The sequence below is a fragment of the Diabrotica virgifera genome, chromosome 4 (genome assembly GCF_917563875.1).
Source record: "Diabrotica virgifera virgifera chromosome 4, PGI_DIABVI_V3a".
In the NCBI taxonomy this organism is placed as follows: domain Eukaryota; kingdom Metazoa; phylum Arthropoda; class Insecta; order Coleoptera; family Chrysomelidae; genus Diabrotica; species Diabrotica virgifera.
Window position 1 is genome coordinate 45,271,934 of NC_065446.1, and position 19,488 is coordinate 45,291,421.

The 19,488-nt window shown below is 34.0% G+C and overlaps 1 protein-coding gene across 1 annotated transcript in view; it reads left to right on the forward strand.

The window, feature by feature from the left end:
• LOC114327092 (UDP-glucose:glycoprotein glucosyltransferase) overlaps window positions 1–19,488 on the forward strand; it is a 100,365-nt gene that overhangs the window by 50,674 nt on the left and 30,203 nt on the right. The window contains exons 12-17 of the mRNA XM_028275592.1: window positions 2,569–2,760; window positions 2,825–3,071; window positions 5,075–5,360; window positions 7,149–7,358; window positions 9,375–9,599; window positions 17,030–17,197. Of these exons, the coding sequence (XP_028131393.1) occupies window positions 2,569–2,760; window positions 2,825–3,071; window positions 5,075–5,360; window positions 7,149–7,358; window positions 9,375–9,599; window positions 17,030–17,197 (1,328 nt within the window). The remainder of the gene's footprint in view (window positions 1–2,568; window positions 2,761–2,824; window positions 3,072–5,074; window positions 5,361–7,148; window positions 7,359–9,374; window positions 9,600–17,029; window positions 17,198–19,488) is intronic.

A 19,488-nucleotide genomic window follows, 5' to 3' on the forward strand; every position in this document is an offset into this window, starting at 1 on the left:
AAAACAAGAGGCTAAAGTGTCGTGTGAAGCTGGTTGTTCGGCTCCGAAACGAATTCACGTTTAGAAATCGGCAAAGAAGGTGTTAACATCAGTTTTTTGGGATGCGAGAGGAATTTTGTTTCTAAAGCAATAGATTCTGAATATTATTGTAACCTTTTAGATCAGTTTAAGGAAAAAATTCGTGAAAAGGGACCTGGTTTACAGAACAAGAAAATCATTTTTCAGCAGGACAATGCACCGTGTCATGTGAGCATTTTAACAATGGCTAAAACTCATGAGATAAAGTTCGAATTGTTGAAGCACCACCGTATTCATCAGATTTGACCCCTAGTGACTTATATACTGCCGTGCTAGGCCCAAAGGCGGTAATTAACATTCGACAAAATGGTGGCATAATCGATTTCAAAATTGAATGCTAAAATTTTGGCCCGTTGGGGATTTGTGGACTAGCTAATAGTTTTTATGCATGGATATATGCCCCAATTTATTAAGGGAAGCATTAATTATATTTTAAAACAAAGTTTTATATAAAAAAGGTAGATACCGCTAAAACGTTTTATCAAAAATTATTATAAAACTAAGCCTATTAGCGGTATGTGGTTTACAGTTGTGATTGATATGAAATAAAAAGCTTTTCTGTGTATTAAGTTTATTAAATTGAAGCAATTAAAGTATTATTAAATGTTATTATTTTGTTGGGCCACAATATGACAAAACATAGTTAACATTTTTTATAAAATATTTTATAGTGCGTCTAATAATTTGGCCAGAAACTGTATACCTACTACGAGAAAAAGATAATATGTTCAGATTGTTATCAGCTGTTAAACATCTGAATGTTAAGCGTTTTAAAGAATTCTTCAAATGTGAATTTAAACCATACTTTTCACTTTCTCAGCTATTATATTTTTATTTTGTTTCTTAGCGACAAAGGTTTCCTATTTTACGACATATTATTATAGAGCTTTAAGATTTTTGTGATCGCCGACACCGACCCTAATATTATTATGCAGGTTAGATAAATACGATAAGTAATAAAATAGTATTGGGTATTTCATAATATTATATTCGGTAAAATACCATTACTTACAGTAATTAGTGCAAATTTTAGCATTTTATTAGTTGTATTGGACAAACTAGTTATATGTTATGATTAAAATATGATCACATTGTCTTTCAGATCGAAAGATACCTAATTATCGGATATATAAGATTTTTAAAATATTCAAACTGCTCTACTAAAAAGTTGCTTAAAATGACATAGTGTAGTTTACTTCCGAGGTCCAGAAATATTATCAACAAAACTCTAATTTAAAAACAAATTTAAAATTCATAGTTTTGAATACATCATTAATGTACAAATAAATTTTTGTATCATTAACCAGGTACCTGACGCATTCTTAGAAAATTTATAAAGGAATAAAACCAGCATTTTTGTATAAAACTTAGGTAAAGGATTCTCAAAAAATTAAGTAAAGATATCCCAAATCTACAATCGCGTATCTATAATAGCTTGTATTTAACAAAAAAAAAATGCAATCAATGGGACTGCTAATCCCATGTACGACCAACAAAGGGTTAATTACAGAAAACTTTAAGTATGAAACATAAAATATTTTAAGTCACTTTTTCTAAAAATGTTTGTGGACAGCGTGTGGATATATTATAAAGACTTTAAAACCTAATTAAAAAAAAAAGAAATATTTTTTAACTATGAAAATCTCTTACCGCATAATTCAAGATATAAATAATCCACTTGGCGCAGAGTCATATTGTTTAGGACAACATAATTGGTTAATTCTTGAAATACTATAAACCAAAATAAAAATAAATTTTAATAGATATAATAATCTCGAAAAGTTCTTACCATCCTCGCTAATTATTTCTTTTATTAACACAACTCTTTTAACTAACACAAGAATATAACCATGTAAAGTTAGGCTGAATTTACTTTGTAATACTAAGGCGATTTGGCGGTTTCTAAATGTAGGCGTAGCATTCTTGAAAGTATATTAGCGGTAAGTGCAATATGTTAAGGTCGGCAACTGTAGCAGATACCGTCAAAACGCCATAGTATTTAACATTTGCCGTCAAATGGCTTAGTATTTTAATTGAAAAGTGTAGAATACCGCTAACAAAATTGCAATTTTATTTAAAATATAATGCTTCTACAACTCCAAAGACTTTGTAAATATATTCTAAATACCCTGTTCTACCTAGAAATACAAAAATCTCATTTTCGGTAAAAAATCAGTTACCGCCCTTGGGCTTAGCATGGCAGTATATGTTTCAATACCTAAATAAATTCAGGCATGGCTTGCGTTTTTCATCAAATTATGAGGTCATAACAGCTGTGGAAGCGTATTTTGCAGCTCTTCCAAATTCTCACATCAGGGATGAAATTTATTAAATTATAATCTCGTTGGAACAAATGTATTGATGTTCAGGGAGACCATACTGAATAATAAAGTGTATGTCAAACCATAAAATTGTGATTTTTTTATCGAATTGCAAAACTTATTGAACAACCTAGTATAAGTTTGTAATTTTTGTATTCTCTTGTTCCAGAAAGCTGAGACACATGTACGAGTTAGCTTTTTGCCCAACGTTAATGGAGGAAAGGACAACACTTTAAACAAAATCGTTCTAGCCGCTTTACAGGAATTGCCGTCAGAAAAAGCATTGCCTCTGGTTATATCATTGTTAAAGGATGATGCTGCTGCTAGAAAATTAGAAAATGGAGAAAAACTGGATCTTCCTGTAAGAATTTAATGGACTATTTTATGACTAGAATATTTTATTAAGTGACTATTTTACATTTTAGGTTGAAGTCAGTTCCAAAATTAATGCCCAGGAGCTCAATTTGAAAATGTTAAGGATTTATTGTCAAAGAGTACTACAGCTGAAAGAAAGTCAAAGGTCAGTCATAGCTAATGGAAGGGTTCTTGGACCTCTGGAGGAAAATGAGGTGTTTACTTCTGAAGATTTTAGTCTTTTAGATAGGTTTAGCTCTTCTACGTATTGGGAGAAAATTAAGGCTGCTTTGGATAAAAATTCTGATGACGAAGATGGTAAGTTTATTGTTTTTTAATCCAAACCATTTATTTTTCTGATTAATAATTTAAGTCGATTTTTTATATGCATATGTATGCGGCTATGATTCGTGTAAACAAAAAATAATAAACAATTTGAGACAATACATTAAATGAATCGAATAATGAATGGGTAATAAAAAGGAATGAAAGTTGTGGTTTTGAAGATTATACTCATGTCTATACAGATGCAGAAGGTGCGAAATTCCTATTATATAAAGAAACAAAGTAATTCAACAAAGAAAAAGAAAATACACGAAATAATGACTAAGATCTGAGTTCATCTCAATGCCCCTAAAACCTAACTGAATAAAATGTGAAGGATATTGAAGAACGATCAGCTTGATTATCCATATTTAAAAGTCTTCTTGCAAGTGATACATTAACGTGTCTACAAAAAAACAGATGATAGAATAACAGGAAAACAACTGGGATTTAGATAAGGCTTTGGCACTAGCGAGGCATTATTTACTATACAAACACAGAAGAACATACATAGAACGGTAACGAGATGTCAACTTACACTTGACTTGAAACACACTACTGAAGGCTTGCAAGTATATTACGGAACCCAGAAAGAGATGATGAGGATGTTAGAATCATTAGAAATTTATGCCGATATCAAAAAGTCATAATACGAGTCTCTATCTTCAATCCTGACCCCCCGGAGGGAGTGTAGTGGTCGACGTGATGTCGTGATACATTTCCATATAAAAATACTCAACACTATGGAAAGAAAAATGAGCTACTTTGTTCACGTAATGAGAAATATGAGTTAATGCTGTTCCGTGGTGTGGGTTAACGGAATCAATCAAATAAGTGTAAACAACGAACAATATATTTATTTTATTTTAGTTAAAAGGCTTGCTTATTCATCTCGTAAAAGGGTTTGTTATTGTTTGAGAGCAGCGAGGGTGCGTCTGACCGACCGAAGCCTGCTGTGAGGTGTGTGAACCGACCCGTGGTTGTAGATCGACTGCCGTGGCTAAAAAAGACCACAAACGCTAATATGTTTGTGTTTCTTCCATCTGGCCAGAAAGGCGATAAATTATTTAGATATGGGGTTTAAAAGTTGAAATATTTCTGCAGTTTTAAGAAACGTCTTCGAATGCATTTCCAAAGTGAGTTATTGACATAAGGTCTAATAAGGTAATTAATTTATGGGGAATTAAGTTTGTTAAACTGAACACACCAAAAACATCTGGTTAGGGATACATTTCGTTTCGTAAAACTTAACGGGCCCTTCTTATCATCTGGTTTGTACATTAAATGTGAATTTTATATGACCCATATTATTTCGTTCTGAGAAAAGTTATTAAAAATTAAAATTAGCAAAAATAGTAATTAAAGCGTGTCGCCACAATGCGATTCGTTATACAAGGGAAAGTGGAAAGGAAAAAGACCAGGAGACCACGCACATGCTGCTTGAAAATTTTAAAGCAGTGGTGTGGAAAAACAATAGTAGAACTGTACATGACTGTTGCAGACAGTTGACATAATTTTCTTAATTTATAATCTTTTTGAACCCGATTTCTGGATTTGAAATCGAAACAAATGTAAAATGTAATTTTCGTGACCATCATTGAAATGAAACTAGTGGAGGTGGGAGATTTAGCAATAAAAACCTACACACTTGCATTCTATTTATTGTTTCCCACCTTTAGATGTATCAGAGGGGTATGTCAACTAAAACTGTAACTGTCAAAGTGGCAGTTGCCAAACTCGTTCGATACGTCTGAAGGTGGGAAACAATAAGTAGAATGTAAATGTATAGGTTTCATTTCTTTTTATCCCATAACTTAAAATGTTTTCCATCTTTGGCGTTATTTTGGCGGTTATTAGCACGCTCATCACTGTATGTTGAAGACGTTAGAACGTTAAATAACTACTCTTTTGTGTAAGCAGTCTTTTGTAAAAACTGTTATATTATTGTACCTTCCCGTTTTTTTGGTTTTTTTTATTTTTTTTTTTACTTTTTTTAGATATTTCCAGCAACTCATTAATGAAATTAATATCTCTGCTTATCGCAAGACCTCAGAGTAAATCCCGGTTCGAAATTAACTTCTCTGGCGACGAACATTCAGTAATAAAGATTCCTCCAGCTCATCCCGACCGAGTAGCCTTCGATATTGCCGCAATCGTCGATCCCGTTTCGAGAGGTGCCCAAAAGTTGGGTCCCATTTTACAGGTGCTGCAGGAAGTTTTGAACTGCAGAATTAGAGTATTTTTGAACAGCGTGGAAAAAAATAGTGACATGCCGGTTAAAAGGTAAGTGTCATTTATTCACGTTAAAATATAATATTCTTAGTTGTAATAAATTAATTTAAGTGGTTAGGTAAAATCTTGGTACGACGCTATTTAAATTCATTCATTTTTTTTTCGAATCCTGCGAAAACTAATAAATATTTTTAAAAACTTTAAACTCAGAATGAAAGATTACATTATCACCGAGGGCTGAAGGTCCATTAGCACAAACAAAAAGTTTCTTTTTAGTGAAATATTTAAAATTCATAATCACACTAAATTGTCTCTTTTTTCACCATTGTAACTAATTATAATAAACATTGTAGAAGTTTTCAGGGACTTTCGGCCCTCGGTAATAATCTAATCTTTTATTCTGCGTTTAAATTTTTTAAAAATACTTATTAGTTTTCTCAGGATTCGAACAAAAAAATGCATTTAAATAACATTGGGCCAAGATTTTGCGCCTACCCCCTTAAAGAGAAAACCGGGTAAATATTATTTTCTATAAAAAGAAATCATATATCTCTATGAGGCGTTTATTTTGAAAGTAACCTAACTCCATTTATGTTTAAATCGAGGTATTTGAGGGTTTGAATTTCAGTGAATTTAAAAATATACGTATAGAATACTAATGAGTCAAATTGTCTAAGGGCCGGTTTCACCAATAACAAATAAATCTATGAATAGTTATTTGTCGAAAAAAAAATATTCGTCGATTATAATTTATCGTGTTTCAATACAATTTTGATAATTTCAAGTTAAACTGACAAATTTTTTTTGTTATAAATATTAAAGCAAAGTTAACTTGTCAATTGATTCGAAGAACAAATATTTATTTGGTAAATAAATAAAATAAGTCTTATTTGACGTTAGTGAAACGTGGATGTGTCAGATTTATTGCGTGCGTCGAATAACTTAATTCATTGAATAAACTACTATTTGTCGTAACTGAAACTGACCATAAGGGTGTTAAATTTATAGTTCCTATTATAGTGGCAATTATTGAGTGAATAATATGCGTTTTCTTATCAAGAACGGGCTTAGGTCACTTTTAAAATTGACATCCAGATTCATTATAAAATTTGAAAGTGCCCAATTCTATTCAACATAATTTAAGTTGCTTCAAATTGAAAAAACAATACTTAATTTATTTTTCACATCTTATAATCTCCCCTTTTACAAAAATCACTTGAATTATAAAAAAAATCACAAATTATACAAAAAAGTGTAGTAAAAGAGGGTCACTATTTTCAATATATATGTTCTTAAGAGCGAACAGTAGCGATCAACAGGTAGCCACAAACGCGTTCCAAGATTGCGGCTCTAATTTTGAATATTTTGTCGAGATATTTGGCACACATGTTCGTAATATAATAAAGAATGGCGGTACAGAGCCCAATTTCAGAAATATGTTAGTATGTGGAAATTACTCTACAACTAAATAAAATATTGAATAAAGGAGCCTGTACCGCCATTAAGAAAGACAAAAAAATACACTTTCTTCAAATAAATTTTTTTATCGCATGCCTAGATTTTGTGTAATCTTGGAACTACTAAAAATCGATTTTTTTATAACAAGAAATCGAACATCACTGACTTGGCAACATTTCGCGCCTATGTGTATAAAAATTATTGTTTTTGATAGTATAAACGTCACTGTCAGTGTCGAATTACCGACGCACTGTTGCCACACTTTTGAAAGTTCGCAGAACTTTCGCAATATTGGACCGCGTTTGTTGCCACCTGTTGATCGCTACTGTATCACCTTAAGTAAATGTGCTAAACAATATATCATTGCTTGATTTGTTTTAGTTTTTACCGATTTGTATTGGAACCGGAAATACAATTTGGAGAAGATGGGAAGCAATTACCAGGTCCAATTGCAAGGTTTAACAATATGCCTACCTCTCCACTGTTAACCCAAAACTATCACGTACCTGAAAATTGGTTGGTAGAAGTAGTAAGATCAGTATATGATTTGGATAACATACGATTAGAAAATGTGGAAAGCAATGTCCACAGGTATGTGTATTTTAAATGTTCATAAAGACAACATGCCCACATGCGAACACAAAATTTGTTTTTAAATTTCTCAATTTTTAACCAATTTTTATTCCACTAATCCTACTATATAATTGCCAGATGTCCGTCCGTGTATCTGTGAAAAAAATTGGTTTTGCAAATCTGCCAACAGGTGACATTAGTGTTAAATATAATGTAAATATTATGATATATATTCCTAAATAATTGTTGTCTTCTTCTTTTCTTTTTTGTTAGCTTTTCTTGAAAGAAAGTTGAAGTGTAGGTGTGGTCGATATCAGATCGTCAATCTCGAATTCCTCCTTGCTGTTCCAGCTCAAGTGGTTCATATTAATTTTCTTAAAGGAAGTGAAAAAATAGTATGTCAAAGTGTGTAAGAAGTATTTATTTCTTTAGATACGCACTTTCGACAAAATTGTCGTCATGGGTAGTGATGTTGATTAGAGTTACTTTCGAGTATTCGTTACAAATCTTTACTTTTGTATAAAGTAATCATTTACGTATGCGTTAGTTTGATTACTATGATTACTTTTGTATTTGAGTACCGGTAATCATATCGAGAATCGTATTTCTCAGTAGGTAGGTATTTTGTATAGGTATTCGGATATAACAAGATCTACTATCTAATATACATCGGTAGATGGCGTAGATCTAGATAAAAGTATAGAGTTCTCGCATTCGATCTTTGTTAATGACATACATTACATATTTTACGTATACAATTATACCTCCCTCTATTTCATTTTCTACCTTCTCCTCACTCTCACACACTTCAAACGCTTCATACCGATAACGATATTCGATAACACTCGTAAAATACCGGTCCCGCCCGTTACTCGCTGGGATACGAGTGTTAGAAAGTAATTAAGTGTACTGGTTGTAGATACAATAGTCGTTACTCGCTCTGATACAATTGGTACGAAGTAATCAGAGTAATCAAAGCAGATACAATAGGGCTTTTCATTCAAAGTCATTTGTTTCAAGCTTCTGTCATATGACGTATAATTCGTATATATTAATATTATACACAGATTATACAACATATGACAGGAGATCGAAACAAATGACTGTGAATTAAAAGCCCTATAGTCGTTACTCGCTCTGATACGATTGGTACGAAGTAACAAAGTAACCAGAGTAATCAAAGGAATCAAAGTAGATACAATAGTCGTTACTCGCTCTGATACAATTGGTACGAAGTAATCAGAGTAATCAAAGCAGATACAATAGGGCTTTTCATTCAAAGTCATTTGTTTCGAGCTTCTGTCATATGTCGTATAATTCGTGTATATTAATATTATACACAGATTATACAACATATGACAGGAGATCGAAACAAATGACTGTGAATTAAAAGCTCTATAGTCGTTACTCGCTCTGATACGATTGGTACGAAGTAACGAAAGTAATCAGAGTAATCAAAGTAACGATTTGCCCCTCTCTATAGTAATCGTTACTTTCGGTATTTGTAAGTAACGAGTACTTTGTAACGAATAAATACTTTTTCAACATCTCTAGTCATGGGAGCTAATGGTCAATAGAAAAATGTATCACTACTGAAATCTATATGCGTGAGCAACTTAATATCTAGCTGTATTACAATATTACAGTCATGTATTCTTGTGATTTTGTCCTCCGTACAAACTTCAAACAGTAAAAACGGCCACACAAACGTTACAAACACATTAAATCTTTTTTCATGACGTGCGTAGTGTATCACCCAACCATTACGGCCCAGGAGAGATATCTGATTATCTCTCCTAGACCGTAATGACTGGGTGTTTATGTGGCCGTTTTTTCTTTGATCCTTCTGAGGATTTTTCTCCCAAAACATATGTTTTCTTTCAATTGCTATGGTCAGAGTCCACGTCTCACACCCATACATGATAACCGGTCTGATCACTGTTTTATTGTAGGCATAATAAATGCCCAATATAGTAATTTTGTGTCCATAGATGTTAAAATTATTATAAAAAAATTGTTACTTCTTGTTTTTAGTGAATATGAACTTGAATATTTACTGCTAGAAGGTCACTGTTTCGAACAAAGCTCAGGCAGTCCTCCACGAGGCCTGCAAATAACCCTGGGTACCGAAAGTCAGCCTGTGATCGTAGATACTATTGTTATGGCTAATTTGGGCTACTTCCAACTTAAAGCTAATCCTGGTGCTTGGCTTCTAAGATTACGACAAGGTAGAAGTGCTGACATATATGACATTGTTAGGTAAGCTGTTCAGAATACAAGATACAGTTGTTCCAACGGATCTTTTTACATGCATGAAATTATTCACGGATTACTTTTTATACTAGGTCTTCACAATGAGTTAAACGAGGATAAACTTTACGTCATTTTTTATTTAAGACGTTATTTATGAAGAATTTTGACGTTTATCATTTTCAGTGATATTGGCGCATTTGTTGTGTTTAAAAAAGGTTTTTCATTTCGTTGTTATTTTTATTTTCATATAACATAATTGTTAGAACGACTAACTGTTCTCCGGTAATTATTTATTTTTAAGCTAATGAAACAAGTGATATTTTTAACCTACAAATTGTCAAACAGAAACTTACTTGTTTATTTTAATAGTCGGTATGATGGTCAAGCTGTTTAATGTTGAGTACATCAATCTCCTTAACAGTGAAAAGAGATCAAACACTTCAATAAAATAACTTTATAAAATACGTCCACCGGGATAATAGACATTTCCTAATAATTACATTGTCAGTACATAACGACGTACTTTTCACTTAATATTTTGATTTAACTTGTTTGCAAATCAATTACTACATTTCTTCAAAGATCCCATGGAACAACTGTACTTAACTCTCAAAAAGATTAAAATTTTCCATATACAGGATGTTTCATTAAGAATTGTCCATATAGTAACTGGAGAAACCTTAACACAAAATACGAAGCTTTAAAACACTTGAATAAAATATTCCTCCTTACCAAGATACAGAGTGGTTTATTTTTATTTTATTTAGCGTATGGCTTAAGTACATCACAGAATACATTTAGATTTATGCATTATACAATGCACCACAAACAGATGTCCAATTTTTTTATATATTCGATTGACCTTTCGGTTGCCATTACAAAGTCTATAGGGTCGCTGGTGTATGCTCTGCGTGGGCAGTCCTGAACAATGTGACTGATCGTCTGTCTTGCAGCGCCGCAGTCACAAGAAGACGAGGGGAGTTTACCCCATCTGTAAAGGGAGTCGGCGCATCTTCCACAGTTTGTTTGAATTCGATTAAGGGCTGCCCAAATCTTACGGGGATGTTCAAATTCGCCAGGTTTCCCTATGACGTCAGGTAGACTATGGTAATGCGGATTTGTCCTACTTTCCCAATCTTCTCTCCATCGGGTATTTAATTCAAAGTTGGATTGCTGCAGCGCTTGAGCAGATTGTAGAGGGGGTAACCTGGATCGGAGACAGTTTCCAAGAATATCGGGGATGTCGTTGTGGACTAGAAGCTGGCGACTGTCCATTATTTTGTTATATTCTTTAACCAATGCATGTTCGCGGCGTAGGTTAGGTGGTGCTATATTACTAAGGGTAGGTAGCCACATTGTAGGGGTGGGCTTAATTGTGCCTATTATCATACGCATAGCACGGTTTAGTTGGGTGTCGACCAGGTGGGTATGCCTGCTATTTAGCCACACTGGAGCACAGTATTCTGCCACCGGATATATCAGGCTAAGAGCAGAGGATCTTAATGTTGATGCTGTGGACCCCCACGTAGTGCCGCAGAGTGTCTGTATTATATTGTTGCGTGTTTTCAATTTTGCTGCTGTTTTCGGCAGGTGTTCTCTGAATGTGAGCGTTCTGTCTAGAGTAAGGCCAAGGTATTTCGGGTATTTATTGTGTTTTAACAGCTTGTTATTAAAATACACTCGCAATTCTCTGTTTGCCAGCTTGTTGTTGAGATGAAAAGCTGATACTTCAGTTTTTGTAGTACTTGGGTGTAGTCTCCATTTCTTAAGGTATTCGCTGATGATGGATAAGTCATTCGTGAGAGTGATTTCTGTAGTTTCTAAAGATTGGTGGCTTGTGGCAAGGGTCCAGTCGTCAGCATATCCAAACTTCCGAGATTCGGTTTCAGGCATGTCAGCAATATATAGGCTGAAAAGTAAAGGGGCAAGGACAGAACCCTGTGGAAGACCGTTGTTAAGTTTCATCTGTCTACTCGTCTCCTTTCCCATTATAACCTGGAAGGCTCTGTTTGTCAGTATGTTGTCAATGAGGTTAATTATCTTTCTGCAGGGGATAATACGGGCCAGTTTATATATTAATCCCTGTCTCCAAACAGTATCATATGCTGCTGTTACATCTATAAATACTGTTGCTGTCTTTTGTTTCTTTTGAAAAGTAGCTTCTATAAAAGTTGTTAATGACAGCACTTGGTCCGTACAGCTTCGATGAGGGCGGAAGCCAGCTTGTTCAATGGGGACATTTTCTAGTATCCTGTTACTAATTCTGTTGAGGAGAAGCTTTTCTAATAGTTTATATACCATGCTGAGTAGAGCTATGGGGCGGTAGTTTTCTGGCTTATCGTTTGATTTGCCCGGTTTCGGAATTGCAATTATCTTTGTTCGCTTAAGTGAGAAAGGAATGTTACCTGACTGAAGTATATCTTTAAAGAGCATTGCAAGCCACTGTTTCGTGTATGCACCACTGTGTATCAAGAACTCTGGATGGATACCATCAAACCCAGGAGCTTTACCTGATTTAATTTCTTTCAGCGCATGTGTGATTTCAGAAATAAGTATTGCTGAATATTCGGAGGTAGTTCTGTTCATTTGTTTTAATGCCCTAAGTCTCTTTTCACGTTAGTAGTATGTGTTCGATCTCGTGGAGCTCTGGATAGAGATGCTATATGGGAGGCAACCTTGTTAGGAGACATTTTAGACTCTCTGGATTCCAGCTGGTTAGCTCCTCCAATTTTCCGCAACAGGGACAATGCCTGCCGACTTGATTTTTTGAAGTCAAGGTTTTCGACAGTCTTTATCCAGAGTTTAGACAGAGTGGTTTATTACAAATATTCTAAAAGGATTTTAGCCCATTGTTTTAACACCTTCCAATATTTTTTGTTCAAAACTTGACAAAACGTTTACACATTTAAGGATACTTTAACTAGCGTTAAAAAGATAGTTTTCCGCTGTTACTAGAGGCGTGCGGTAGGGATTTATACTTCCTTTTTCTTTCTTTTTCCCCCTCACAATTTACGCCACTGAGGTTATGATCATTTCAGCATGTTTTTTTGAAACTTCGTTAATTTTTACGTAAATATCATCCTTTTGTCTCAATGCGATAGAGTAAGTAGTTTTCCAGTTATTTACGTTTAAAGGAAATTGATTCAATAATATTATGTACACTTGAGTTCAGGGTTCTTTACCCGTGCGTCATTAATACCTGGCCAGATAAAACACATACTTTTTATCTAGCATCATAATTTCTTAGCATCTCTTCCACGCATGAAACTAAAGACAAACCAGCTACCGCCTGTTATTAAGTAAAAACATGTTATTTTTATGAACGCCTTAGGGTAAGAACAGAACAAGTGGGTCGCGGTGGAGGTGGAGGTCGCGGTGGATGCTACTATTCCCCTTAGTCTCAGTATATTGAAAACAGATAGATACCAAAAAATACGTCTAGGAATGTTTTCAGATTTTTTGTGACGTTTCTGGTTTGTTTACTTTTGTGGCTGTCAGTCTATTGAATTTTTTGTTGTTTTTTGTCGAATTTTTGCATTTTGAAGTTTTTATATTGCACAGACAGTTTTTTCACAACTAATTTTATATTGGAGTTTGAAATTTTATGGTAATAATGTATTTTATGTTGTTAAGGAAGTTTTGTTAAGTGACAGTTGCGGAATAAGAATATAAGGTTGTGTTAAGTTTCCGCCAAAGTGAATGAAATGACAAAAAGAAAATATGGTATTGATTTTTTTTATAAATTGTTTATTTATTTATTAATCACTAATGATATTAAAAGAATTTATTAAGCTACTTAATGTAGCTGTAATTCTGCACCAAAAATTTAAAGCAAAACTTACAGCCGGTTTCTAAAAAAACTGATACGACTCTTAGTAAGATTTGATCATGTTGAGCAGTGTATTTGATTGGTTTGACATTATATTTATTATGACAGAAAAATAATAAAATAAACAAACAACTGATTACATATATCTGTGGCTTGGTTCTAAAAGGGTCAATGTAAAATTTTTGTTTTTTTTTGTACAGTTTTCTTTTGAATTTAATATTGACCAAACAAAATGCAAAAAATTGACTCTGGCCCTTTGATCATTAAGCCACATTATGTGACTTGGCGTTAAAATGGCCAATTTCAATTTTTTGCATTTTGTTTGGTCAATATTAAATTCAAAAGAGTTGTTTTGAATTTAAATGAAAAAAAAAACATTTAAACAAAAAACACATCAATGATTGTTGTTTGTCTCGTTAATTTATTGACTAGGTAATATGAGATCTGGTCTATTATGTGCCACTGTTTGGTCTGTGAGCACAGTGCGGTCCCAGTATAGCTTATAGTTGTAATTTTCAAGCATATTATCAGGAACGTATTGATAATAGGGGAGATGGTCCGTTTGGAGAAGTCCCAGTTTTATAGCTATCTCTTGATGAAGGATCTTTCCAACTGAGTCATGCGGTTCCTTGTATTCAGTTGCAGCAAATGCCTGGCAACCCCCGGTAATATGTTGGATGGTTTCTTGGGGTTGACATCCATATCGGCATGTGTCGTTTTGAACCTGCGGGTCTTTGATGATATATTTCAGGTAATTTCTGGTTGGTATAACCTGACACTGAATGGCCAGTAATGAAACTTCCTATAGGGTTGTTGTTATTAATTTTATTATTATTAGAATAAAACAAACGACAACAATATATTAAAGCAAGAATTGTAACCAAATTAAAAGATGACTGGGCACTATCACAGGCAGCAAAACATTTTAACATAAGCAGAACCGCAGTTTTTCTATTAATAAAAAATGAAGGGAACAAGACCAAAAATATCTACCGCTCATGAAGATCGTACGCTTTTGGAGAGATTAGAAGATAATTCTTTTGAAGATGCGAAAACTGCAAGAATTATGTCACAGTTTGGAAGACCAAAACTATACTAAATTTAGGTATATAAAAATAAAATTAATATTTTGTAATATCTCCATCAGCATTGATAACAGCTTGTAGTCTTCGGTCCATCTGCGTGAAAGGAACTATGAAATTGTCTTCTTCAGCGAGCTCTTCCCAAACCTGTTGTATACCGTGCCACAGCTCTTCAGCATTTTGAGGTAAAAAATTACGCCGATACAACCGTTTTACAATAACCCCCCAAACATTCTCGATTGGTTAAAGGCATTATTTTTATTTTCGATTCAGAGATCATTACCATCTTTCTATGGACCATTTCGAACTCCTTAGTTCTCATCAGGAAAGCTACCGTAATGATGCTCTGAAAAGAAGATAAAAATCTTTGCCATTTCTGTCAATTATAAAATATAATTAACATTTAGACGCTATAGCGACATCTATTAACAACTTGTCGAAACCCAAAAGACTCCATTTTCAAACAAATAAATGTTTAAAAATAATAAAATCTTTGGATTTCTTAGTTCGGAAACCTTATATACTCCTTATAACTCTTATATCTATTCCCCATCCTTCTAAAATTTGCAAGGAATAAAGGGTGATGAATGCAGAGACATGGGGAGTCTATATAGTTGCACTCCACAACACATCAATTCACCGAGGCAATCTACCTACGTTCTTACTCACGTATTGAGTACTAGGAGACAGATTTGTTGATCTTTGCCTCGGTGAATTGATGTGTTGTGGAGTGCAACTATATAGACTTCCCATGTCTCTGCATTCATCACCCTTTATTCCTTGAAAATTTTAGAAGGATGGGGAATAGGTATAAGAGAGAATCTGTTTCCGAACTAAGAAATCCAAAGATTTTATTATTTTTAAACATTTATTTGTTTGAAAATGGAGTCTTTTGGGTTTCGACAAGTTATTCTCGATTGGGTTTAAATCTGGACTGTAGCTGGGCCATGGTAAGGTTTCGATGTTGTTATTCTGGAGCCACTGGTTTATAATATTTGCAGTGTGAACAGGACAATTATCTTGTTGGAGGATAAAATTATTTTCTGGATACAACTGTTCTACACTGGGACACATGATGTTTTCTAGAATATTTAGATAAGTCTGCCCAACAAACCTGCCATCAATACGCCTTACAATTCCCATTCCTCTAGATGAAATCCATCACATTGACGCCAAAATGACCAGCTGCTCGATATCCATCAACATATAGAGGATTAAATCTATTATTATCTGGTCTATACACCCCCATTTTGCCCTTTTTAGAAGATTGAAAAAATTTCTCATATGTAAATATTATGTACCTTGTCCCAAAAATCTTGATTTTGTAGCTGATGGTTTAAAGCAAATATAAGTCTTGATTGCTTTTGTTCTGGTGTAAAAGTTTGTTTTTTTTTTCTGCAGTTCGGTACCTAAGACGCGATTCTTTAATTCTGCGCCAAGTTGTTGTCTTTCTTCCCGGAAAATGTGACACAATTCTTGCAGTTTTCGCATCTTCAAAAGGATTCTCTTCTAATCTCTCCAAAAGCGTACGATCTTCATGAGCGGTAGATATTTTTGGTCTTCCGGAACCTTGCGTTCTATCGAGAGTTTCTTGTTCTCTCCATCTTTTATTAATATTAAAAAGTGTTGTTCTGCTTACGTTAAAATGGTTCGCTACGGCAGATAGTGACCAACCATCTTCTAATTTCGTTACAATTCTTGCTTTTAGTTGTTCGCTAGCATGTGGAGCCATTTTTTGAGGTTGAACAGAATAAGTTATCTGACAAATTTTAAGATTTGGCAGTGACAGTGACAGAATGTAAATAAAAGTATTTATCCTTCAAAATACACTGCTCAATTTTCTACAAAATACGCTTCAATAGTCGTATCAGTTTTTTTTTGGAACCAGCTGTACATTTGACATTTTATTTATTTGATAACGTCAAATTTTAACCCGTGGTCGGAGCAGTAGCTACTTACTGTCGCTTGCTGTTGCATTTGATAAATTTCCGATTTAGTTCGTATGCTTTAAATGATGACGCACGGGTAAAGAACCCTGGACTCAAGTGTATTTAAATACAAACGCAAATAACTTGAAAACTACTTACTCTATCGCATTGAGACAAAAGGATTATATTTACGTAAAAAGTCACGAGGAATCAAAAAAACATGATGAAATGATTATTACGACAGTCCCGTAGATTATGAGGGGGGAAAGGAAGTATATATCCCTACAGCACGCCTCTGGTAACAGCGGAAAACTATCTTTTAACACTAGTTAACGTATTCTAACTGTGTAAACTTTTTGTCAAGTTTGAACAAAAAATATTGGAGGGGGTTAAACCAATGGGCTAAAATAATTTTAGAATATTTGTACTAATGTATCTTAGTAAGGAGGAATATTTTATTTTTAAGTGTTTTAGGTTAAATCGACGTATTTTGTACTAAGGTTTCTCCAGTAACTATATGGACAATTCTTATTGAAACACCCTGTATATGTTTATCTCTTATATATTATTTTGTTGATGTATATATTTTGATTATAGTCATGAAGGAAGCGATACTCCAGAGAATTCGACTGACATCAAGGTACTTATTAGTTCTTTAAGATCACATATCGTTAAATTAAGAGTACAAAAGAAGCCAGATAAAGCAAATGTAGATTTATTATCAGACGATGATAATAATAACGGTATTTGGAGTTCCATAACTAGGTGAGTTTTGCTAGTCATATGTTTTGATATGGTAATATTTATATTTATCGAAAGTTTAGGTTTTTTGGATGGATTTTTTGTTTTCTTAGTTTATTATAATATTTGTTTTAAGTACCTGGTAACAGATAGGTACATAAGTATTAAGTTGGAATAGAAGATTTTGAAATAATAAGTGGTTTAGTTAATCGGTATACTATGACAATTAAAAATTGTTCTCCAATAAATACAGCCACGCAGATCTCAAACGGATACTGTCAGAATCATATAACGAGCGGCAAAAAAATATATTTTTTCCAAAGGTCACTACTTTTATTATAGAAAAATTCTTCAAGCTGTAGAAATCCAAGGCATTCCGAAAATAGGAACAGAAAAGGATGTTACTCCATATTCTCTATCTGGGACCAACTCTGCACCATCAGACGAAGAGCAAGCCTATCCTTCTAAGTTTGATAATGCTTGACGACTCCGACTATTAGCTACGTAAGAGTTGTTGTTGGTCAAAACGTGGGTGGTAACGTCCAATTTCAAAATCAAATATTGAAAATGAGCAAGTCAATCCTTATATGTTAATGAGTTGACTGATCTGCAAGAAACGTGACACGTGTTTATCAAACAGTATTACGACCTTCAGAGAACAAAATGACGAACCACGCCACCTGTTATCAAATGACAAAATTTATTGAAACTTCATCATCATCATCCAGCCCTTTGCGTCCACTGCTGGACATAGGCCTCCCTCATTTTGTCCATTGTGCTCTATTTTGAGCACTTTGCATCCAATTTCTAGACATTTTCTTGAGATCGTCAGTCCAACGAGTAGGTGGTCTTCCTCTATTTATTTTGTCTAATCTCGGCCTCCACTCAAGTAATATCTTCGTCCATCTCTCATCACTGATTCGGGCGACGTGTCCGGCCCAGTTCCATTTCAGGGTGGCAATTCGGGAAATTACATCGGTAACTCCTGTTCTTCGTCTTAAGTCTTCATTTCTAACTCGGTCACGAAGCGATATACTCAGCATTGACCTTTCCATTTTCCTTTGGGCTATTTGCACCATTTTAGAAGTTGTAGCTGTCAATGTCAAGGTTTCGGCACCATAAGTCATTACAGGCAACACACATTGGTCAAATGTTTTGCGTTTTGTCATCAATTTTGTTTTGGAGATGTTTATTTTAAGACCTACACTGTCAGACAGTAACTCAAGTTCATGTAGCATTGTACATATCTCCTTAAGGTTGTCAGAGAATAAAACTATGTCGTCTGCGAATTTCAAATTTGTTAATCTTCTACCGTCAATATTCAGGCCTCGCTCTTCGCAGTTAAATTTTTTACAAGCATATTCTAGTACTGCGGTAAACAGTTTAGGCGATAAGGTATCGCCCTGTCGGACTCCTCTGCCGATTGGGAAATGGTCCGTGTTTTTATGTAGTTTCACCGACATAGTTGCGTTCTTGTATGTATTGTAAATTTGTAAATTAACCTTGTGTATCGGTAGTCAATGAGGCATGCTTGTAGTGCTACCAGAATTTTGTCAAATTCTACCGTGTCAAAGGCTTTATGGAAATCTACAAAAGCCAAAACGAGTGGTCGATTGTATTCGATAGTCTTTTCTATTACCGTTTTAATGCTCTGTAGGTGATCATTTGTTCCAAATCCGGTACGAAATCCCGCTTGCTCCATTGGCTGGTAGAAATCAAGTTTTTTCTCAAGACTATTCGTTACTATTGTAAGGAGTTTGTATAAGTGACTAAGAAGGTTTATAGGTCTGTAATTTTCTAATTCATGGGGATCTCCTTTTTTGTACAATAGAATTACTTCAGCATTGTGCCATTCGTCGTGTATATTATTGTCCTTTTCATGATCATTTTTCAGTGCGTAACAAATGATAGGAAAAAGGGTAAGTCCGTGATAATACACATTTATGACATTTATTCTAACATGACATTTTAGTTAAATCTGACAGTTGTCACATTTTATTTTCAATTTGGAATAAAAACAAATCAAATGTGTTTCTTGCATTTATAAAATGGTATTTTCTTTGATTTGTATAGTCTTATAAATTATACAGATTATATTTGTAATATTATTATCTAATTAAAAAAAATATTTTTTTATTATGGCGCCATCTATCGACAACTAGAATAATCACCGAACTAGAAATAATTACCAAAGTAATCACCGACGTGCCTTTTTTTCTGTCATATACAATTTAATACGTTAGAAAGAAATCAAAAAACTGTGACGCACTGAAAGATGATCATGAGAAAAAGAATACTATCTAAAAGGCACATGT